Source organism: Lissotriton helveticus, chromosome 11 (assembly GCF_964261635.1).
Source record: "Lissotriton helveticus chromosome 11, aLisHel1.1, whole genome shotgun sequence".
NCBI classification, from domain to species: Eukaryota; Metazoa; Chordata; class Amphibia; order Caudata; family Salamandridae; genus Lissotriton; species Lissotriton helveticus.
The window spans coordinates 171,309,984-171,335,672 of NC_136072.1; the positions used below are offsets into that span (position 1 = coordinate 171,309,984).

A 25,689-nucleotide genomic window follows, 5' to 3' on the forward strand; every position below is an offset into this window, starting at 1 on the left:
TGCCTCCGTATCTGTGGTTCTACCTCCATTTTCACATATTCATGTGAGTTGCACATCTGGTGCATTTATTTTATTGTGTCTTCAGGAGCTCTTGTACTGCTGTGCACCTCCCTCGCAATGCCCATGCAACCACAAACTAGCACTATTCCGCCATATTAAGTCGGTTTTGGATGATGGAGGGAAGACCCAATATTTCAGTCGAGCAATCAGTATGCAAAGGAGAGGTTCATGTTCCAGTGCACAGTACCAGCGACACAATCCAAGCATTTCCTTGCTGGTGCTAATTCAACAATTTTATTCTTAGAAACTATGGAGGGTGATGATCTCAGTCTAAGTAACCGTCACTGGTTATTCAGCCATGTCAAGCTCTTAGAAGACAGTTGACTCACGTAAACTATTTGCTCTGCTGGTTGATTCTAGTCACGTAAATAGAAATGTGAGATAATACTTGTAACCTTAAATACAGCTTCCGGCATGTCGGGGAAGGATGCCCATGTAATACCAAGACGTTCAGGTCGATTGAGGCCTAGGGTCTCTGAACGTCCATGTTTGTGCGGCAGACGTTATTATTTGAGACCACATGTATGCATATCATATTAGTTGATAAAAGCTGCAAAATCAGAGAACCTGATTAATGGAGCAGAGGCATCAACAACATGTGCAGGCACTTCAGTCTGCCAAGTGGACAGATTGCATGGCAGCAGGCTCATGGACACGCCATTTTGAATACATCTCCTGTGCGTGGCGGTATTTACCACGGTGCAAGGCTAAGAAGGAAAGTTTCAGAGTGCTGAAAAAAAACACACAGGTTTGCGACCCAATAAAAAGCATCAGTCCTGGTAAATACACACGTTTATTGCAAAATTCAGAGCTCATTCTAGGAAATATAAAATTTTGACATCTATAAATCGCAAAATCCATAAATCCCTAAACGCTAAGGCGCCAGTTTTGCGTAGACTTATCTGTGCCAGAACTGTACACTGCATGAGATGGTCCCAGGAGTCAGCTCCCCACAAAGCTGCTAGGGCCGGGCGTTTGTACACACAGACATTAGACATCCCTCTGTTTTGCCCCTTCCTTGTCTCCTTCAGCAGTCATTCAATGACAAGCGTAAAAAGAACCTCTTTTCCCGAAAATTTCCTTTCTACAAGAACAAGGACCAGAGCGAGCAGGACACGAGTGATGTGGACCGTAAGTACAGTTTGCCTCTGATGTGGCACAGAGAGCCAGGGGGACGTGGAAGGACCTGCTGACCTCCAGTGGGGTGTTTCCATGGAGACAGTTTCAAGAGCGCCAACAGGCGTTGGTACCATGTCAAACTCAAAATGTCAATCAATCCTTCATTTTGCACCCACAAAAATATTGCTGAAATTACTCTGCATCCTTTCTTTGTTAATGTAGGAAAAAGTTTGCACATAGTAAATCAGATACTACGGAAGAGTTATATCTAATGGATTATGTTACAGAAAGCTGTTCTCATTTGTATTTGCGAGTGGAACAAAAGAGACGATGCAGTGTAACAGCAAATATATTTACCCAAGGCTTGCAGCTTCTAGTAACCAACCGACCACAATGTGATGGTGCTCAGTGGTAAATCAGTTTCTCCCCTAGTGCTTCACTACCTGATGAGCTGGACAGATAATTGTGTTTTGGTTCACTCTGTGCCAGTACCAGGTGCCTTAAGCTTCTTAAAATGTGCGACCCTCAAAAGTGGTCGTTTTCTCGCTCTTTGCCGGAGGCGTGACAATAATATTTCATCGCAAGCCACAGACAGGCCTCTTTTTTGCTTCCTTTAGAGCCGCTTTCAGACGTTGCAACGTTTCCACTGCATATGCCTTACACTTGAGCTGCCAGACCTTTTACAGCTTGGAAATATCAGAGTGTGATTATTGGGGCTCTCCTGTTGACCTCCTTGTACTGGACCTGTAGTGTTCTTGGAACTGTCTCTTGTCGTATTGCCTGTTTTATCCATGACTGACAGTGATTTCTTTTGTGATTATCTTTTTATTGCTTGCTCTCTGGGGACTACTTTCTACAGGAGATCCCTGACGACCTGGGATCGAAAGGCCTGAGTAAGTGACAAAATCAACGGAATTATATTGAACCTCCTCCACAAAATACGTTTTTCTTTGTATGTATGTCTTAGTCACTTGCGGTAAAGGTTTCATCAGTTTCAGCTTCGTCTACAGGTAGTTTGCTTATGCTAAATGTTTGTTGATGAGCATTGGCTCATCCTTAGCAATTTTGCTTGTGGATCTTAGCTCATGTGTGTAAGGTGTATTGTGCTAGGGTAATAAGATTTGTATTAAAATATTAATTGTTATTACAATAGCAATGAAAGAGAACAGGTGTACCACAACTAAAATCGGAACCTCAAGGTACCACAACCTACTAGTAAAAAGTGCCACACCCCACATGTGCAAGCGCATATTGAGACAGAATTAAAGCTTTACTTGTGGAAGGCGGAATATGACTGTCATTAAGCAGTTGGTAATCTGAAAACTACTTAATCACTGTCAAACACTTTCTATCTTTTGTCAACAAATTATTAATTTTACCATGGTGTCTGTATTTTTTCCATTTCCTCAGGCCGCAGCGCCTGGGAGTCTCGGTAACAAAAATAACATAGCAGTAGGTACAAAAGAGAAAGAAAAAGGCCTAGGCCACAGTCCCTTTTGTAGTATATCCGCCTCCTTTTGTAAAAGAGGCCAAAACTAAGCATCAGCCAATCAGAAGAGCCTCACCCCATAGAATCCTCCTGAAGGAACCTCAGAGCCTCAGATTTTCTACCCCACGTTGTGCATAGGGAGTCTCCTTTGAGCTCTGCTCATTTTTCTACTCTTTTGAGAATTTCTTCAACTTTTTTCTTCAGGATTGTTAGGTGTTTCTTCTGAAATGTCTGACGAGGAGAAGAAGGCCCTTTTCAAGTCATGTTCCACCTGTGGCAAGAAAAGGCTGTATGTGGAGGACAGTCCTAAGGACTGTATATATTGCCTGTATCCGGATCATAAGGCTGCGGACTGCAAGACCTGCCCGCACCTTCTCTTCAAAGACCCTCCAGGACCGCGGGGGTCGCCTCCTCACTTGGCTACAGAAATTGAAGTCCAGAAAGGACACGGTGTCAAGCGACAGTGAGGACTCTTCTTCAGCAACATCATCCAGAAGGTCAGTCAAAAGGGGTAGGGCTTCCCCTTCTTTGGAGCGTCCAGTTAAGGCCTCAAAAAGGACCCCCCATGAGTCTGAGGGCCAAAGTCCTGTAAAATCTCCTCACCACGTTGTAAAGGAGTGGGAAGAACCATCTACACCGTCAGCAGTGATGGAGACTGCTTCAACTTTCAAAAAACCATTTTCTTTGTCATCTGAGAAGTTAGAGAAAAGCTCCAAGTCATCGACGACGCAGCAGAAGGCTCCGTCGACGAAGGCGTCTAAATCCAAGGTGTCTAAAGTCGTACCATCGACGGTACAGTCGATGTCGACAGGATCGTCGACGACGGTGACAGGGACGACGGTGACAGCGACGTCGACGGGGATATCGACAAAGAGGATGTCGACAATGGTGACGACGACGGTGTCGTCGACGAGTGCTTCGATGACGACAACCATGACGACGACGACTACGGCAGGATTGTCGACGGTCTCGTCGACGACAGTGTCGCAGACGCCCATCACGTCGCCGACAGTCTGTCCATCGACGGTGATTATTCCGTTGACAACATCAATGACAGGTTTTCCTTTACCTTCTCTATCGACCACGGTACCGTCGACCATGCAGTTGTCGACGGAGAAAATAACTATTTCCTGGAAAAGGATAACTCCGGACATGACGTCTCCAAGGAGGGTTACCCCCTTGCCTCCTGCTTTGTTACTAGAAGAAGAAAAAGAGGATTCTGACGAAGATGATCAGGACTCTTTTGGGTATGCTCACAGTCCATCTCAACTGCTGGTAAAATGTCAGGAAACAGATTCTGAAGGCAAGTTTTTTCATGAATGTTCTTATCAACACTCTTATCAACATCAGGAGTCTGCAGGCCAGGAGATCGTGTCTGTTCCTTCCTCACTCTTGGCGGATCTCCATAGCATGCTGCAGGACTATAAAACCAGATTCTCTCAGGTTACAACTCAGGCTGCTTCTGTCCCGGCAGTTCAAACTTTACCTGCCCACACAACTCCAATGATGGTTTCTCCAGAGTTGCCGACTCAGGTGTTCTCTCAGACACAAACACCTGCTCCGAATATACCTTCAACACTACCGGACGTACAGGATGATTCCTCAGATGAGGATCAGAATATTGATAACTGGCCTAATCAGGGCCCAGCGTCGCCTAGTCCAGAACCGGTGGATTCTCCCCCAGCGGATGTCGGGGGTTTCCATAAGTTGATGGAGAGAGCATCTAGCCGATTCAAGCTGCCTATGCCTTCCGTACAGACGGAGTGTTTTCTCTGACTTTAAAGAGCCCTATAGGAAGGTAACTCGATCTATTCCCTTTGTGGAGCATGTGTAGGAGGAGGGTCTCAAGGCTATGAAAAACCCGGCTACTGTTATTCCTGTCCTGCTACGCCTGGAAAAGAAATATAAGACACCTGAGGATGATCCGGCGTCCTTGACTGGGCAGCCAAAACCGGACTCTGTTATATCGCAGGCGGCACAGAGGAAGTCCCGCAACACTTCGGCACCCCTTACAACTCCTCCTGATAAGGAGGGCAGGCAACTTGATAATGCAGGAAAAAGGTTCTCGTCAATGGCTAGTCTCCTGGTGCGAGTGGCAAATGCTTTGGCGATACTGGGCAGGTAGGATCGCCAATTGTGGTGTGACCTATCGCCTTATTTGGAACAACTTCCCCAGGAGGCAAGAGGTGAGGCTAAGAAAATACTGCAAGAAGGGGAAGCGACATTGGCTGAGGTGATAGATTGTGCATGGACATTGCCACTACGGCTTTTCGTTCATTAGTTGGAGCAGCAGTTCGTCGCCAAGGATGGCTCAGAGCGACGTGGTTCAGGCTGGAGGTCAAGAATAAGATCTTGGACCGCCCTTTTGACGGAGAGGCATTATTTGGAAAACACATAGATGATGCCCTCCAAGAAATAAAGAAGGATACAGAGACGGCTAGGTCTCTTGGTACGCTTCAATACCAGAAAACTCCTTTCAGGGGTGCAAGAGGGAGGAGTACCACATCATAAAGAGGCTCATACCAGCAGCAAAGGTACTCTTCATATTGATCAACGTCGCAGTCGAACCGTCAGCCCAATCGCCAAAGCAAGGTCAACTCTCGTCTTTCTCTAGATCGAATACGAGAGGGACGCAGAACCGCCAAGGACAGGATACGTCCAAGAGGCAATAGCGGCGTTCTGGCTCTGCCTGTTGTACCCATCTCCACAACAACATCTGTAGGAGGCAGGGTATCTCAATACCTCCGCAACTGAAATCAGATAACATCAGACCGTTGGGTGCTCAACATCATTCGAAAGGGCCATACTTTGGAGTTCACACAAATCCCACCTTCCAAGCCCCCTGCTGCCATTCCTTCAAGACATCTGCGTCTCTTGCAGCTCGAAGTTCATCAGATGCTCATAAAGGGAGCTGTGGAGCTAGTCCCCTTGTCTCAAAGAGGGGAAGAATTCTATTCCAGATTCCTCCTGGTAAAGAAGACGCTGGAGAAATGGCGCCCTATTTTAGATCTCAGGGAGTAAAACACCTATCTCATTTCCCAATCCTTTCGGATGGTTTCACTTCAGGATATATTACGTCTCATCAATCCAGGGGATTTCATGGCCACTCTCGATCTCGAAGATGCATATTTTCACATACCCATTCACCCAGCGCACAGGAGGTTTTTTACGATTTACAGTAGCCAAGATCCACTTGCAATTCAGGGTGTTACCCTTCGGACTTCGCGCTGCCCCAAGAATCTTTACCAAGGTGCTGGCACCGGTGGCAGCTTTCCTACGGAAATATAATTTTCAGGTCTTCCCATACCTGGACGACTGGTTGCTGAAGGCCCCGTCCAGGGAGGCTGCGAGGGAGGCAGTCAACGCATGTACGGACCTATTCCAGAATTTGGGTCTCACTCTCAACAAAGAGAAATCATCTCTGATTCCGTCCAGGACAGCGCGTTTCCTGGGGGCCATCTTGGACACAAATCTCAACAAGGCTTTTCCATCCCAAGAAAGGCAGGAAAAACTGCAATCCATGGCGCTGCTATTGAGGAAAAGAAAGTGTCTTTCAGTACGCCGTTACAAATCCCTTCTGGGGGTGATCTCCTCATGCATTCCTCTGATACCTCACTGCAGATTGCGGATGCAAACTCTTCAGGAACAGCTAGACAAACAATGGAGGCAAGTTCGCGGCTCATTCGGCGACAAGGTGGTGATTACTGTAGCAATGAAAAGAGCAGCCTTGTGGTGGACGAAGCAAGAAAACCTTTCCCAAGATCTATCCTTCGTAAGCAATCCGGCTCCTCAAGTGGTGACAACGGATGCTTCTCTGGGCAGCTGGGGTTCGGTGCTTCAAGATCTTCATGTCAGCTGGCATTGGTTGCCCCAGCACCGTCTTCTTCATATCAACCTTCTAGAACTCAGGGCTATCAGGCTAGCACTACAGGAGTTTCTCCCACGACTGCAGGGGTCGGCGGTTCTCGTCCGCACGGACAACACCACAGCCATGCACTACATAAACAAGGAAGGGGGTACCAGATCTCTTCCGTTGTCTCAAGAGGCCCAGACGATTTGGGAATGGGCTATTCTTCACGGAATATCGCTGCAGGCAGAACATCTACCAGGAGTTCTAAACGAAAAGGTGGACAGACTCAGCAGGCTGTCGTCAGTCAGCCACGAATAGGAACTGAACCAGGTGGTCTTGAAGGAGATTTTTCAACGGTGGGGCAAACCCTCAATAGGTCTATTTCCCACCCCGATCAACAAGAAATGCCGGTCTTACGTAATCGGGCTTCACCATCAAGGATCATTAGGGAATGCGCTTTCAATGGCTTGGACAAGAGCATTTGTGTACGCTTTTTCCCCCATTTCGTTGATTCTGAGGTTTGTCGGGAAGATCAAAGCGGAACCGTGCAAGATGATCTTAATAGCTCCAGCTTGGCCGAGACAGTTCTGGTTCACGGAACTTCACCTTCTATCTCTCGTCCCTCCTCTTCCTTTGCGGGCGATTCCGGATCTTCTCACGATGTCCCACGGGCAGATTTGGCATCCAGATCCTGATTCATTACACCTGACTGCATGGCTCCTGAGCAGCGAGAATTCATGAACATTCCCGTCTCGAATGAAGTAAGAGAAGTTCTGTCTCAAGCTAGAGCCCCTTCCACAAATAAAACTTACCGTTTGAAATGGAAAAGATTTTGCATTTGGTACCGGAAGGAAAGTGTTGACCCTTTCTCTTCTCAGCCTCATCAACTTCTACCTTATCTCTTGTCCTTGGCTAAGACAGGATTGGCTCATTCATCCATAAAAGTTCACTTGGCAGCGATCTCTCGCTACAGACTTCTGCGTCTGGACCTTCTCTCTGGTCTTCAAGAATAATTAAACAGTTTCTCAAGGGCTTATTCCGAGTCTTTCCCCCTGTGAGGCCTCCGCCTCCCACTTGGCATTTGAATTTAGTTCACGCACAGCTCATGAAAAATCCCTTCAAACCAATTCATCGGGAGGACATGAAGTTTCTTTTGTGGAAATTGGCTCTCCTTCTTGCACTCATATCGGCAAGACGCATTGGGGAATTGCAGGCTCTCACAATGCAGGAACCATTTCTCCAGTTCAAGAGAAATACCGTGATTTTAAGAACTAATCCGAGGTTCATACCTAAAGTGCCTTCAGACTTTCACCTAAATGAACGTGTGATTCTCAAGTCTTTCTTTCCTCACCCTTCCACACCAGCGGAGAGGTCACTCCATTCTCTGGATGTTCAGCGGTGCTTGCAATTTTATTTGTATCGCACCAAAGGGTTTCGTAAATCTTCACAATTGTTCATCGCTTTTGGCGGTCCTTGCAAAGGCCTTCCACTTTCAAAGCAAAGTATTGCAAGCTGGATCTCCAGTGCCATTCTATATTGCCACTCAACACCGGGTAAGCTGCTGGACAGCAGGATCAGAGCACACTCCACGAGATCCGTGGCTTCATCTACAGCTCTCTTCTCTGGATTATACATCAGACACATTTGCAGAGCTGCAACTTGCAGCAGCGCGCACACCTTTACGAAGCATTACTGCTTGGAATCCCTGACACAGGAATACACAGCTGTGGGCCAGGCAGTCCTGAGGAACCTCCTCTACTATATGGTGAGCTTTCCCTATGATCCCTCCTTCCTGTTTCTGCACATTTTGTATTTACTGTTGGTACAGATTGTTATTTCAGTATGCGATTTACTTCTTCTGTTATGATAGGACGGATACTAACATGTCTCTTTATTTATGTGACAAAATGTGCTTTATAGCTTACTGTTAGCTACTCTGATACAAGCTATGGGAATCTATGAAAGTTCCAATACTGGGGCAAGAAAACAAGTTACTTACCTGTAACTTTGGTTCCCCAGTATTGGTAACTTTCATAGATTCCCATGCGCCCACCCTCCTCCCCTGGGAAAGCTCATCCTTCAGCAGATGTGGTTACTGTTACACAACGCTTACGAAAATCTGAGGCTCTGAGGTTCCTTCAGGAGGGTTCTATGGGGTGAGGCTCTTCTGATTGGCTGATGCTTAGTTTTGGTCTCTTTTACAAAAGGAGGCGGATATGCTACAAAAGGGAATGAGGCCTAGGCCTTTTTCTTTCTCTTTTGTACCTACTGCTATGTTATTTTTGTTACCGAGACTCCCATTCCGACGACGGGGAATGATACAAGCTATGGGAATCTATGAAAGTTACCAATACTGGGAAACCAAAGTTACAGGTAAGTAACTTTCATCCCTCCCATTATATTGTTTGGGAGTGTGCGCCCCAAAGCTAAGTCTGCAGAGTGCCCTCAGGTGTCCAAAAGAATGACCGCTATCTATAATGGAGTATTCTGTAGGACATATAGAAACCAAAAATAAAGCACATCAAACAAAGCTGCAGTGTCTACTAAAGAGTGGAGAGCTTACCACAGTTGATAGCATCCTCCTTAAATCTTTCAAGAATCTTTATATACACAAGGTCCAGGAATAGGCCTTAAACTTGTTTATGCCCAAATATTTAATACCAGACGGACCTATACTGAAGTGATAATTAGAAAGAGAATCCTCATTACAATCCCGCATTGGAAACAGAGTGGACTTAAACTAGCTGATACTAGACCGTGCGTATCCCACAAAAACATGAAAAATGCACAATAGCTGGGATATTGTGAACCATGCATGTGTGAAGTGCTGTAGAATGGCATGGGCATGCAATAATATTCTGTCTTCTGAGACCACTTACTAGTAGAATCCCTATCTCAAGCAATCCTTTTTCACCCAGTGCACCATAGCTCAAGTGAATAGTATCTGGGATAGGAGACCCCCCCTGCCACGTGCAACGCCCCAGTTGAAGGCACCTGACATAGCTCCATTCACCCTGACCTTCACAGTAGAATTGGTATAAAGTAGATTAACCAACGACTAGAACAAGGGTATGTAATCCGTATTCTAAAAGCCCCAAATAGGATGTGTTGGTGTTGCTCAATAGAGCCAATTCCTTCTTTGCATCCAGAGTCAAAATTGCCAAAGGGCCCTCTTTAGAGGCATCTTTATTGAGACCGGTATAAAGGTGGCACAGATTCAGTTGTGTCAATTTGTTAAACTTAAAGCCTCAAATCAAGTGTGCTAGCCTGTTCACAAGTACCTTTGACAGAATCTTAGCCTCTGTTTAGTGAGATGGTTTGGCTTGATTCACAGAAATTGGTAAGTTTGCTCCGTTTGTGTCTTGGTAGCTATTAGTCAGCCTGCACACCTCTTTTCTCTGCCTTGGTAGTTAGAGAAACTCTGGTCAGAAATTTGACAGTTGTTTAACCCATCCAGCTGTAGAATATTGGAACCCTTATCAATCTGCAACTGGCCAACAGCATTAGTAAATTCCTCAACGGAAAATTCAGCCTCCTGTCACTCCATATTAGGAGTCTTTTAAGTGGAAGGTCCTCCAAAAATCCATAAAGGGCAGAATGGTCTAAAACTATATACGTGCAATACACAGCCAGCCTATTGGAGTATCATTTGAGATGGCAGCACCGTCATTTACTGGACCTACCCACATGGATATCTCCGTACAGCAATTCCTGCAAAATGTTTCTGCCATTTTGCCTGTCTCTTGTAGCCTTACATTTATCGTAAGGTGTATGACTTGACGGCATCTACTGCTGCTACCTCTTCTACTGCTCCAAATCACAATGATCTCTGACGTTATTGTGGAATTCCATTTTCGCAACGAGGAGTGCTTCCCGAGATCACTAATGTTCTGGATCTGCTTTATAGGCAACCTGAAAAATCAGCCATCCAGAGTGAACAGTCTCCTACAAGGTGACAGGAGATTCAACTGAATCCAGGTGTTCATTTGGTAAAAGTGATTGTCGCGAAGAGTTGTGGTCTTCCACTGCATGGTTCTGAACGTCCCAAGCATTCAAACTCCAGGTGCCAATTCCAGATCTTCAACAGGACCCAAGTAGGAATAAAAAGATTTTTACTTACAATATTTTTTCCACTCAGTGCATGATTTCTCTTCATGGTAAAATGAACCCTGGCTGTGTACTTTAATCTTTATCTTTGCCTTGGTTCCATTGAGTGAGGATGTGCTTTATTTTGCTTGTAATTTAAGCCCAAGAAACGTTAGTCCCTTTATCAACCTCCCTGATAAGATTAAAGTAGATTAAAAGTTCTCCTTACAAGATTTATTGAAATCTTACCAAAAATATATCTGCCTAACATAGACTGTCTCATGGCATGCCTGGCTCTGCATTCAGCTTTGCATTTTTCCCTTTAAAGTTGCTTTCTAGACTTCTATTGGGCTGAGGAACGAAGTTGGCAAATGAAAGCATGCATCAATTTATTACTTTCTGCCCGTAGTGGGGTTGACTCATTTTAACAACTTTGAAAAATGACATTTTGTCCCATATATCTATCTACTCTACTGCATAGAAGAACATTTTGCAAAGCATCATGGCTGCTTTTTTAGGCAGCCATCGGCAACCCCAGTACACGGCCTATCCCTGCTGATGAGGGGTAATACCCCGAAACACGTGTCCAGGGATGGCGAAGATAGCAGAAGATCGAAAGATGATGCATCGCGAACACTTTACTACATTGACCAGAGTCCTTAGGGGCGACACCGCCGGTGTGTGAGTAGTGTGCGACCCCACCCCCATTTGTTGCTTTTTCACATACCTCATGTTCTGGATCTTGTTATGTTATGTTACTTGGATTTAATGTAGCGCACGACTCACCCATGGGTATCTCGGCACTGAACCAGTTTAGCAAGTATCCGTAGGGAGATGAGATTGAGAATTAGAATAGGTGGGCTTTCAACAATTTCCTAAATTTGCAGTAGTTGGCACAAGTGCGGACATGTATCGGAAGCTTGTTCCAGTAAAAGGGAGCAAGATAAGGAAAAGCTCTACCTCCACATCTCGTTAGACGAGTATGGGGGACGCACAGCCGGGACTTCTCACATGATTGTAATTTTGGGCGTGTACGGTTTGGTTTTCAGTAGCTTATATCTGGGTCCTTTGCCTCGTAATGCGTTATAAGTAAGAACACGGAGCTTAAAAATGCACTCACTGTCAGCCAGTGCAGTTCCTTTAACATTGGAGCAGTGGAGGTGCCGGGTGGGAGGCTGAAAATTTGCCTGGCTGTTGTGTTTTGCACTACCTGTAATTGGGCTACCAATGTATCATTAGTTGCCGCCAATAGAGCATTGGCACAGTCTAATCTGCTCCTACGAGGGCTTGGACTAACGATCTTTTGACGGATGTAGGAAGATATGGAAATATTTTGCGCAGAAGACGCATGTTCTGATAGCATAGTTTGGAAGTGGTCAGAATGTGATCTTTTCATCGTAAGACCCTGATCAATTTTCATCCGGGGATTCTTAATAGATTGTTTAGGGATAGGAGTAGGCCCCAATTGGGAAGGCCATCATTCATCTGTCCAGACAGTGGAGGCCTTGCCAAATAGCATGATGTCCGTCTTATCTGCATTTAGTTGGAGATAATTGTCATTCATCCAGTTGGAGATGGCTAGCATACCTGAAGCAAAATGCTTTTTGGTAGTGGCTGACTCAAATGTGTATATCAGCTGAGTATCATCCACATAAGAGATTATCTCAAAGCCAAAAGGCTCTACGATCTTAGCAAAGGGGGACACATAGATATTAAACAGAGTGGGACTCAAACAGGATCTCTGTGGGACTCCCCTGTCTAGTCGCATTTTGTGAGAGGTATATGGGCCAAGGATGAGAGTTTGATATCTGTCTTGCAGAAAATGGCAGAGGCACTTGATGGCAAGGCCTTTTATCCCAATCTCTCGCAGCCTCTCAATCATCCTGACATGAGAGATCAAGTTGAATGCTGCTGAGAGATCTAATAGCACGAGCGTGGCCGAGGGGCATTTGTCAAGTGTGAGTCTCAGAGAATCAGTCACTGCCAGCAGTGCCGTTTCCGTGCTATGGCCTAATCGAGAGCCGAATTGCGAGAAGTCAAGGATTTGATTTGATTCCAGGTAGGCTGTTAATTATTTATTCATTAAACCTTCAAGCAGTTTGCCCAAAAGAGGGTGTAGCGATATGGGGCGGTAGTCCGCACCTTTTGATCCAGTGTGGGTTTTTTCAGAATAGATGGTACTCGGGCAGCCTTCTATTCAAAAGGGATTGTGCCAGTTTCTACTGCAGAATTAAATATCTCTAAAATAGCAGGGGCAAGACAGTTTAATAGCGATGCCACTACTTTAGGGGGACCAATGTCCACGGGAGAGCCTGATTTGGCGGTAGTCCATGCTCTACTGACTTCCTCCGAGGTAAAGGGGTTGAATCTGTCCAAGGAATAAGTCCCATCTATTATCAGATCCTCTTCACTGCTATTATTGGTAACTATAGTGGGAAGTGAGGTATTACATTTTAGATATATATTGGCGATTTTCTCCTGAAAGAAATTACCCTATAGACAGATGTGCACATGCCCGAGAAGAATTTTAAAAGCATTTGCAGAGAGTTATCTGCTTGTTCAATTCGGTTAGTGATTAAAATTTGTCTCACTTACAACTGATGTACAGAAATACATTCTCATGTTTAAGCGTACAATTTTACATTGCTACTTCAATCCTTCTGCTGCCCATTCTTGCTTGTCCTCAGTAGTTGCTAAATCCTGATGGCAACAGTTAAGTATCTTGTGGGGCAACAAACTATGGACTTTAATCCAAAGTCACATTGAAATCCAAAACACATTTCTATTTGTGATTTGCTGTAAATGCCAGTCCATGTAACGTCTAGCAAGATAAATGAGCTGTCTAGCAACCTGTGTTTGCAAGACAGTTCAATATGGTCAGCGTTACTGAAAGGAGCGTAGAGTAAAACGTCTCCTGACATAATTGCCCTATACAAAGTGTAATCATAGTACATTGTCATTTTGTAAAAAAAAAAGCCAAACTAAGGATTAAGTGTCATTTTACACCTGAGTGGGACTAAACCGTTGTTTTCTCCTTGAGAGCAGACAACTGAAGGACTCCTCAAGGCATAACTTTATTCTACCAGAAACAACTCCAGGTGTTATTTATTTGATTCTGTGGTGGACGGAAGACAGGCCTCCCAAGGCTATACCCCTGGACAGTTGGCCTGTGAGGTTATTCATTCATAATACATAGCTGACTTTCAGAGGAAATTCCACCTCCATAATTCTTGAGACACCACCTTTTTTGACACCATTTCTCAAATAATTTTCACTTGTCTGCAGACAGTTTCTGGCAGCAAGTAGGTGGCAAATGTGAATGCTTATATCAGCCTTAAAAAAGGGGAATTCCTGTGGACTGTATTCCCTTACATTGTGTTTAGCCTGCCTACAGCATTACAGAAGTGGACCAAACACATACAGATCAGTCTTGGTGGATCCCTTGAAATAGTTGCCTATCCCAAACTCCTAAGCCTTACTCCACAAACACTGTTTCGCCTTATTAGTCAAATGGTGCAATTTGAGTTTCTGTAGCACATCAAAGTTAAATTGCACTGCTGGGCATAAACATTTCACTAATAGAACACACTATCTTAAACTCAACTCCGATAAGACAGAGGTCCTATTCTTCGGTAACCTGCAACCTAGATGGGGCAATCTTTGGTGGCCGGCGGAGATGGGTAAACAACCAAAACCGGTGCAAAAGGCAAAAAATCTGGGAGTGTGGATTGATAACAAACTAGCACTCTCACACCAGACAAATGCCATTGTCTCTGCCTCCCACTTTCTGATAAAGAAACTTAAGAAGATCCTACATACATCTCCATGGATTCTAGAAAGACGGTGGTATTAACACTAATCCAGTCAAAACTGGATTATTGCAGTAGGCTGTACCTGAGTATGCAGAAGCAATATAAAAAAAAAGCTTCAGACAGTTCAGTTCAGCTTCAGTTGATTTGTTTCATACTCTCCCCTGAGGCGGAAAGCCGGGGGTTCTTTGCAAACTCTTTGTGCTGTGATTACGCGCTTTTGACTACAAATAGCGTTTTTTTAACAATTGTATATATTTTAAACAGATAGTTTTTATAATTACAGCCCTCACCTCGGTGCGAGATTAGCGTCGCCCGGAGGTTACACACAGGCTCTTCTGGTCCACAGCGCTTGTTTTCCATGCGCTGACACAGCACTCCACCCACCTCAGCAGCCATCTTGAGCGAGGTAAGGGTGGCGGTGTAGTGGTTGGACCCCTCCCGCCCTCCAGATTACTTAAATGGCGGAGACTCCCTTTCAGGCAAAAATCATTTGTTTCATACTCTCCCCTGAGGCGGAAAGCCGGGGGCTCTTTGCAAACTCTTTGTGCTGTGATTACGCGCTTTTGACTACAAATAGCGTTTTTTAACAATTATATATATTTTAAACAGATAGTTTTTATAATTACAGCCCTCACCTCGGCGCCAGATTAGCGTCGCCCGGAGGTTACACACAGGCTCTTCTGGTTCACAGCGCTTGTTTTCCACGCGCTGACACAGCACTCCACCCACCTCAGCAGCCATCTTGAGCGAGGTAAGGGTGGCGGTGTAGTGGTTGGACCCCTCCCACCCTCCTCCTCCTTTCCCATGTATAAAAGCACTAGACCATCCCGTCCGCGCAGCGGGCGGGCGCAGCGGGCGCGCCGGCGGTGCGCCGACGTCAAGCCCGTCTGCGCCCGTCCGCGCCGGGACCGGGCCGAGGGCCATAACCCCTGGCCGGCCGTCAAGCACTTATAACCTTTCTTACTCGCGCACGACTCTATTAGAACTCAGACCATCGCTTGGCTTAAGCTGCCCAAGAGTAGATCCTTACACGAATTCACATGATCCCTGTGCGCCTTGCCCACACTGCAAAAGCTTTATTCCTTTATATACCTCCCTCGCCCAACCCAACCAGCGGATCACTATCAAAGATGAAACCTTTCTGATGGCACTTATTAATGCCCGCTCACTATGCAAACACAGCCAGGAAGTAGCTGACCTTATTACAGACAATAAACTCGATATCCTTTTTGTCACCGAAACCTGGACTGACGAGTCGTCCGAGCCAGATTTGGTTACCGCTGTACCTATTGGTTATAAAGCCTATCGGCAGGATAGAGTAAGGAAAAAAGGAGGTGGCTTAGCCATCATAGCCAGAGATTGCTTCACCGTTAGAACCACCCCTATCCCATCTACTTCCTGCGAAGCATTGCAATTCGGAATAAAGCTCTGTTCCCTTTTCAATTTTAAGGGAATATTGATTTACCGCCCTCCAGGGATCAAGACTAGTTTCCTCGCTAATATCAGCACAATGTTGGAAACTTTAGCCACGGAAAACACCTTCACAGTCCTAGGTGATCTGAATTTTCACCTAGACCAAGTTGACCATGTTGACACATCCTCCCTTATATCGGATATGGAGATACTGGGGTTAAAACAATTAGTCGCCTCTGACACGCATTCAGCAGGCCACATTTTAGACGCCATATTTTCAAATGTAGACGGTCTCCATATAACGGACATTCTACCAATGCCGTGGACTGATCATTACGCCATATTTGGTGAAATCACAACTAAGACTCCAAAATAAGAAACCCACCATAACTAATCAAAGTTCTTTCAAAGATTGGAAGAACATAAACCAGATAGGGCTGAAAACACAGTTGGACAATACCTGTCCCACGGTGTCCACTGATCCCAATGAAGCAACATTACAATTTCAGACCTGGCTTGCTCAGGCAACTGAGCATACAGTACCCACCAAATTTTTGTCCAGGAACAGAGCTAAACCGACTGCTCCATGGTACTCCGAGGACCTAAGACGGCAAAAACAAAGTAATAGGAACCTGGAAAGGCGTTGGAGAAAAACCTATGATACGACCAGCAAGAAAGTTTATAAAGAATCTTTGGCACTTTATAAATCCATGATCACAAAAGCAAAAAAATAATTCTATTCAAACCAAATTGATCAAGCCAAAAATTCTAGCAAGCGACTGTACGAAATAACCAAAATACTGGCAGGTAACGTCCCTGACCTTACCCCCCCTCCCTCTCAAGCATTATGTGATGACTTGGCAAAATTCTTTTTTTACCAAGGTGGAAGACATTTACCAAGCCTTTGCCTCCAAATCACCCACGATGAATACGGCTCCTTCTTGCTCATATCAAGTTAATGTCTTGACCAGTTTTCATATACTTACAGGCGATCAAATAAGGACCATTGTCTCAACCATCAAAACAGGTTCTGCCCTTGACCCCTGCCCTTTCTCAGTTCTAACTCCAGTCATGGAATCCATTATACCAGTGTTGACACAAGTTTGTAATTCTATTCTGTCCTCAGGGAGCTATCCGAATCTTTTAAAAAACACCTTATTGAAACCCCTACTAAAAAAAACCCGGCCTGGATAAAAACGAACTTAAAAACTACAGGCCAATTGCGAGTCTACCTTTTTTAGCCAAAGTGGCCGAAAAGGCCATGAACTCCCAACTTTCAGACTTCATTGAGAAATACCGATTGCTGGATGACTCACAATTCGGCTTTCGAAGATATCATGGGACCGAAACTGCCCTTATTAAGGCAGCTGATGATGTCAGGGCTATCCGGGACCAAGGCGGGACCGCAATTTTAGTACTGCTAGATTTATCAGCAGCCTTCGACACGGTCGACCATAACATCTTGGTCGATCGTGTCGGAAAGTTGGGCATTTGTCTTTCTGCCAGACACCTTCTCGCCTCCTTTCTCGCTGACAGAACACAAGCGGTCACCCTTGGACCGTTCCAATCTGCTCAACTCTCGCTGCCATGCGCGGTTCCCCAAGGCTCATCCCTCAGTCCGACAATTCAATATCTACGTGTCGGACCTTGCCAACGTCATCAGAGCATATGGGATGAGCCTAACATCTTATGCGGACGATACGCAGTTGGTGCTGGCCATCAAGGGTGATGGAGGTGAAGTAGCACAAAATTTTAAAAACGGACTGCTCGAAATAGGAGAATGGATGGCAACAAACTGCCTCAAACTTAATTCAGAAAAAACCGAGGTAGTTATCTTTGGACCTCTTCTCCCAGTATGGCCTTCATGCTGGTGGCCAGCAGCTTTTGGTTCACCTCCCATTCCGACACCTAAAGTCAGGAATCTGGGAGTTATTTTTGACGACGGTCTCAGCTTTATGGACCATGCAAACAAAGTTGCCATAACGGCCCATTATAAACTGAAAATGATTAGAAAGATTTGCCCCTTTCTTCCGGAGACATTAATTAAAACATTGGTTAGCTCTTTAGTTTTAGCTTCGTTAGATTACTGTAACGGCCTATTTCTTAATGCTCAGGTCAGGGTCACAAAAAAGTTAGTCAATTCAGAATGCGGCTGCACGCCTGCTCTCAGGAACCTCGAAGTTTGAATCCATATCAGAAACAATAAGGCAGTACCATTGGCTAACGATCCAAAACAGAATAAAGTTCAAGTCCTTGTGTATAGTTTACAAGGTACTTAACAATCAAGGACCGCATTCTCTCAAGGACCAATTGAAACTTTATATACCCTCCAGACAGCTTCGCTCTTCTACCTTGTACCAATTAGTAATTCCACGATCAAAGAAAGTTTCCTGGGGTGACCGTCGCTTCGTAGTGGCTGCTCCTAAACTTTGGAATACTCTCCCTCAAAACATCAGGATGAGTTCCTCACTCTACCAATTCCGAAAACTTTTAAAGACATGGCTGTTCAATCAATGAGCCTTTTGCGATGAGTAGGAAACAGATGAATTGTCAGCGCCAAGACGCCCTAGGGTATTCGCTGCGCTCTACAAATGTCAAAAAACAAATAAAAAAAATAAAATAAAAATCCAGCTGCTCGACTGTTGGTAAATATCCCTAAATACGACTCAGTAACCAAGGGGATTCGCAGACTCCACTGGCTCCACTGGCTCCCGGTGGCACAACAAATTAAATTCATATCTCTAGCATGCAAGGCACTGAGCAACACAGGGCCTCTTTTTCGTAGAAACCTCTTTGTCTGGTATGAACCGTCCAGACAGCTACGTTCTACAGGTGCTAGACTCATGAAAGTGCAGAGAATACGGTCCGCAGGTTGGGGCAGCCGAAGTTTCTCCTATGGCACAGCAAAACTTTGGAACACGCTGCCAATCGAGCTCAGAAGTGCAAGCTCCCTCACCATCTTCTAGAAAGGGCTAAAAACCGGTCTATTCCAGAATTAGTCCTCTAGCTGGGCTTACTGCGTCCATAGCGCCAATACACCTTCGGGTATTTGCGTGCTCAATAAGTCTCAACATAACATAGCCAACTAAAATTGGGTCCAAATCTTTAAATCGTTCTCAAGCTTTCATCAAAACCCTCTGTGGTTTCAGTTTGGAGATCCCCTTCTGTAATGGAACAGATGATCTAATTATAAAATTTAAAAAAGTGGTACCTAAAGTATTACCACCCGTCATTCATGCAAGCATCTCCTGTTAACACTCTTTACATTGTTAAATTCCCCTCTGTAAATAAAGGGGATTTGCTCTTGTCTGGTCCTCCTATTGACTAAATCCACACTTCATTGAAGAGGATAAACATGGAAAGTTGTGTTTTTCTGCTCTTGTGTGTCTATAAAGAGACACTTACCTAGGAATTCAAACTCAATTGACTTTTGTTTTCAAAGTTTTTCCTAGGCTAAGTTAGATTTGTTGGTACCCTTCTGTACTGGTGCTGCAAGTAAAAAAAAATAGTACCAAGTGCACCTCTGAAGAATTTGATCATGATTAATTTAAGCATTTCATTGATCATTTTTACAATGTATTTATTTAAAGTAATTTCTGGACAAACAACTGTAAATTAATGCTTTTACTTGATTCAGACACAATTGACTGGCAACAGAACGTACAATATGATGAGGAGGACAAGGCAGACAACTGATGCCAGAGTTTACTGGGACATACAAAATACTAGTGGGTTGGACGTTTCTCCTGAAATCAAATTATAATCTTAGCCAGGTTCACACAGAAGAGTGTCTCCCTTGTGGTGGTGGGCCACAGGGTAGCAGAAGTTCTTGATTTGCAATTACCCACTGTATGCACGAAGGCTAATTTGTTGATGGAAACTTTGCAGCCCGGGCCTACCACATTGAAACCCTTGCTCTCAGTAACTCAGGCTCGATCAGATACCTAATAGTGAAGAAGAGTGCTCCCAATCCTACTATGCCAGTGAAACTGTTCACTTTAGGAATAGTATTTAGTGTGGTATTGTGGCTCAGACCCCCCAATACCTGCCGAAGGACTCGTACCCAGAAACTTGAGAGCTACGTGTGGTATGTTGCCACCACAGATTAGTGTTATAATAATACATTATATATGGTCATTCATTAATTTAAATATTATTGCAAAAGACCTCTGGTAAAGTTATTTTCATGTACAAACGTTTTTCGTTAGTAAATAAATCAGACAAAATAAAAATAAAGAAATATGAAGTACAAAAGCTTTTCCCACAACAGACTCTAAATTCCAGACTCCATATTACTTGATAGACTACCAGACTGTTTACTTATTATACCACCCGTACTCTGACTATTATATGGATGTCCAAAAGCATCTACTTAATGCCCAAAGTACTACACTGATGATTGTGAATGGCGTTTAATTTTCATTGATTCTCAACACCCCAGGGTAATTTTTGTTTTGATTGTGATAATTTTGGAGCCATGAAAAAGCTCCATCCTGCGCACAAACAAAGTTTTGCCTGTCAAGTGTACCTTCATTTTCTCACCTGAATACCAAATGCAAAGAATTACTTCAAAGTCGAATACACAGATAAAACAATTGGACAAACTTCAGGTTTCTGCATCTTTTAGTTTGTCTGTTTTGTTTATTAACTAAAAACATCTGAACAATACAGATTAACATGAGCCCATCCTGCAGTTGCACAGACATTACTTTTAGTTCTTAATTAAGCATTTACAATTTGGCATTTTATCCTTTGGACTCAATTACACCCCTTATGCGTTTACAAAGGTGATGGCAGTGGTCACATCCGCATCGCAAGTTGATGACTGGCTGCTCAAGGCAGATTGACCTAGTCAGCCTAGGACCACCACTAAACAATGATCGCCATTTTTCCATTCTTCAGGGTTTTCTGTCTGCAAACCGAAGTACCTTCTGACACATAGAGGATTCACTTCATAGGGTCCACTCTCAACACAGTGGCCATCAAGGAGATGCCACTGCTACAACGTGCCCAGGACATTCAAGCCATGATCTCAATGTATTAGGATCAGTTCTGGGTTTCATTGGGATCAATTCTGAGTCTTCTTGGACTGCTGGCCTTGTACATTCTCCTTGTTCCCTGTGCTAGTTGGCACATGCAGACCTTGATGTAGAACCTCTGTTTCCAGTGGTCCCAGCAAAGCGTCTCCCACTCCAATTCCATTCAGATCTCTCAGAAAATGTCTGTGGTGACAGGTGAACACATACTTGTCATACAGCAGGCTGTTCTCCCTACCTCATCTAGAGCTCGCGGCGGGGATTGATGCAATATCTGATTTGCGGCAGTTAACTGCGAGAGGAGGAAATCAGGGGTCTGTTGTGCTCTACTGAACAAAAGAAGAGCTCTTAATTTTTTTTGAGATTCATGCAATATGGTGGGCTCTAAATGAATTAATGAAACCATATTTATAGATCACAAAACGATTGCCTGAAGGTATCCTGGTGCTTGAGATACAAGTCGCTGGGGGAAGAGGAAGTTGATGGTGAAGAGTAGGAAAAAGTAGATTTTTCACAGCCTGGTGCGTATAAAATGTGGATTTTTTATTAAAGACACAGAGGCTAATATGCAATCTTCATTGCCCCCTACTCACAACAGCCTCTTTATAAGAACATAGAACACTTCAAAATTCAAAAGGACATAGGACCTGAACTCTCACCCATCTTCCTTCTTTTTGGCTGACTGAGAATATGCGAAACAAACTTAGAACCCATAACATTTTCCAAATATCGACCTTAAGTCCAACTGTAAACTTCAACTCCCATGTAATGAGCACCTTCCAAATTCTTCCAATGGCAAACGACCAGCGCATGGACCAATGACCGTAGATCATCCATCTAATTAAACTTGAGCTATACAAAAACAAATAAATTGTCAATAGAAAAGTGTTGGGTAAATGGTTGAATAATATTCGCCTCCTTCTCCTTTTTAAAAACCAGATTTTCAGCCTACCAGACTGCGGAAAATTTACATTGTATGACGAGACCTGGAGGCCAACATCATCCAAGTGCAAGTTCAAAGCTTAGCAATCAACCAATTCACAGCAATCTCGATAGATCTAAAATGAAACCTTCTAACTGTTGCATCAGTAGACCTCAGAATGACCTGCAATGTAACCCCAACATAAAAGATTTATATTCACACCAGCTCTCCGCATAATCCCCTTTATCCCACCTTGCAAGTGTCTGGGACGACACAGCCTTAAATTGTGTCTTAAATAAGCAAATGCTTTACGTGATACATTCTACCATCTTTAGTCTTCTCCTCATACACCGTTCACATCTGACCACACACACATTCTTCTGGTCATTGAAATACGGGTAGAACATTGTCACTGAATTAGTCTTTGTCCTTCTAGACAAATGAAAATCTACCCCCTCTGGAGTGAATAGCTTACTTGAAGTATGAAGAGCCCTAACATCAGAAATCCTCCTAAAGGATATCGAACACAATAACATAGTTAACTTGAAAATTAAATCCTTCAATAATGAAACCTCATTCAACTCCTTTTTCTAAAATGTTAATACTCTAGAAATATCCCAGACTGAATTATATCTAGGAACTGGAGTTTTTATATTTATAACACTCCCCAACAGTCTTCTAACCAGAACATTCTGTCCCACAGACCACCAAGTCCCCAAACCATGACCCACTGCAATTGCAGATATCTGTACAGTTATAATTCTGTAGGGCAGACCATTCCTAATATGTTAGACAAATAATTAGCTATCCTCTAAATTGGGATCGCATTCTCTTTCCACACACCAATGAAACCATTCTGCCACACCAGTCCATACATTTTCCTCATTCCGGGTGCCCATGACTCCTTCATAAGCTTTGAAGCCTTTTGTGAAAGACGGGCCATTTTCCATACTCTCTCCTGAGATCCTCCAAGCTATCGGTATCAACTGTCTGGAATTCACCAAACTATAAATCTCCCTCTGTGGGACCCCTCGCAATCCCTTGAAATATCGGTAGGTGAATTGGGAAATACATTGGCCAATCTATCTACGCTGGGAACCTTGCTGGATCCATCCAAAGTGGAGTTATTAACACTACTGTCTCCTTCCATTTGCGAACTATCAGACCCACCCAAGTAATCATCGAAAAAATAGGACACTTATAAAGCTGAAGTCCCATCCAATCCTCAAGGAAAGCATCTGTCCCTGAAAAATTTCCCCACTTTTGCATTCATACTGTTTGTGGAAAGGTCCACTTTGAAAGGACCCTAAACAATTCTCAAATATTTTTTTTAATCTGTCTACCCTCCAGTCACTTGAATAGTTGAAATTCCTCTAGATCCAATCTGCCACATCATTGCTCAACCCTGGTAAATGTTCTGCCTGATCCAACACCTTTCTCCTCAGACAATACTCCCAGAAGACTTTTGCCAAATCTGCTAAGTCTTTGGGTTTTGGACACTAATTTGTTCACATACCTCACTGCTGAAACATTGTCTGTTCTCAGCAAGACTGAACATCTTACTTTGTTTTTCGTGCAGAATCTTATCGCGAAAGACCAAGCAAGCGATTCTAGGCAATTTATGTACATTCTGCTCTCCTCTTCTTTACAGCCATCACCAGTTGACACTGATCCACATCTCGCACCCCAACCATCTAAACTTGCATCCGATTGTAAAACCATCTCTGGATTTTTTCAAACGATTGCTCTTCTATTCCATGCCTCAAAGTTTCTTAACCACCACTGAAGTTCCTCCTTCGCTTCCCGGGAAATAAGTTTTTCTCTGTACATCTCAAACCACTTCAGTGTAAATCCTTCAATCTCTGTTACACTTGATTATTTAATCGACCATTAAAATAGCCTAAATCATTGATATAAGCCAACATCCTCAAAGAAGTCTGACTCCAAATCCCCTTTATGATTTTTTTCTGCTTCTTTTTTGACATCTTGGCACTCCCCAACTGTGTCTACGAAAAAACATAAGAACTGTGTTTTCAGACAGAATCAAACTTTATTTCTGCCTGGTTATCGCAAAGTCCAAATATTCCAACATTTCCACTGCCAAATCTGTATGAATCTTTAATATCGACCTCCCCTTACATATATGTATGTATATATGTGTGAGTATATACATTCATGTGTGTGTGTGTGTGTGTGTATATATATATATATATATATTTATATACACACACACACACACACACACACACACATACATAAATGTATGTTGCCTATACTTAAGGCTACAAATGCCCCATTTACATTGGGTTTTCATTTAATGATCCTTTCACCAGACTCGAGCATTTCAGTACACCAGAAAAAGAGAGCATAAGGTGCAAACACAGTCTTTATTGAATGAACAAAACTGCAAAGAAATGCAAAGGCATTGTTAGCCAATAGGCTGCCAATACTGGCACCGTGCCTTTAAGCCCTCTTGTATCACATCGTGCCCCAAAGATGACAGGTCAGTTTTATTTTCTGGTTAATTCAGTGAGGATCCTGGAGCACTGAGCTCTCTATTTTTTGGCTTTCTGCCAAAAGAATATTTTCAAAAGAGAATTTTCTTTGCTTCACCCGACGTCTTTCTTAATTTAGAGAGGAGTAATAGTTTACAAACAGGATTTTTTTTCTCTTAAAAAATCCCTTCCCTTTTTTGTCAAGTGTCCTGCTTGTGGCAAAAAGAACAAAGGAAACACAATGAATTGATGGACAGAGTGCTGAAACTTTACCCCAGTCACAGATCTGGGTTTAATCCATCATCGTGCTTTAGCTCACTTTGCCACCCCAGTGGAGACCCAGTCATATGCAAGTCAGTCTTGACCCTGTTCCTCATGGGAACAGTCCAGCCGGAACTGCCAAGCCACGTCTTCCCTGGACCAGAAACAAGCATCCTGGGACCGGTTTCGGGGTATTATCAGCCAAGCTCGCTTGAATCCAGTGGCAAAGTGACCGACAGACCGTCTTCTGGGCATACCCAGCCAACTTAGGGAGTACAAAGGAAACACAGGATGATGGACGGAGCGCTGAAACTTTTCAGATACTCTCCCCGAGTCACAGATCTGGGTTGAATCCATCATCGTTCTTGGGGTGGCGAAGTGAGCGTTGTTGAGACATGCTTTAAGGAAAAGTCTCTGTCTGCAGCGGTACACCACTGGTCGAATTTGAGGCAGGAACCATCAAGCGAAACTAAGAAGATGGCCGCACATCACCGTTCGAGATCAAGACATTCTTTAACGACGAAGTCTCCGTCGACCATCCCACATCACCGTTTCACCCAATGCTTCCTCGACATTTAACCACCATTCAACGTCTCACAACATGCAGACGTCGAAACACCATTCAACGTCAAGGCAATTTTGAGAAGGGTGACCTTCAACTAGACGCACAACGTCTGCGGCTTCCTCTCATTTATCTGCAGAATGACAGATGTCTACTCATCAATCAAAGGTTGCTGAGACCCTAATTAACATGTCACCACGTTGGCTGGAAAGCCTCCGCAAGTGGCCTGTATAACATAGTCCTGACTCACAATATTCATGGACCTAGTCTCCGACACAGTTTGCTCCACAGACACCATCTCCAAGGCCAGTCCCACAGACAGCAGCTCCTCCAGCTGGTCTGTCACAGAATATCCCACTTAGGTACCCAACAAGATCCAGGTCACCTAGGGAGAACAGACCTCAGCGCAGATCCCGGTCACATACAAGGAGTAGACTTCAAAGGACCAGAACAAGGTTCTCCACACCTCCCTGGAGATCTCGACGTTCTAGGTCACGTCAGCGCAGCCTTAGATCTCCTACCTGGTCTACAGCCACAAGATCCTCAACACGGGATTACTCACCACACTCCACCAGCGAGAGTAT

At 44.1% G+C, this 25,689-nt stretch overlaps 1 protein-coding gene across 14 annotated transcripts in view; it reads left to right on the top strand.

The window, feature by feature from the left end:
• The window catches only part of DLG1 (discs large MAGUK scaffold protein 1), a 1,315,748-nt gene that overhangs the window by 1,102,602 nt on the left and 187,457 nt on the right, over positions 1-25,689 (top strand). For 6 of the 14 annotated variants that reach the window (XM_078666465.1, XM_078666477.1, XM_078666466.1 and 3 more), the window contains one exon: positions 1,092-1,191. In XM_078666465.1, coding sequence (XP_078522591.1) covers positions 1,092-1,191 — 100 coding nt within the window. Of the gene's footprint in view, positions 1-1,091; positions 1,192-2,038; positions 2,073-25,689 lie in introns of all 14 variants that reach the window. The other 8 variants (XM_078666469.1, XM_078666471.1, XM_078666470.1 and 5 more) reach the window with 2 other exon arrangements.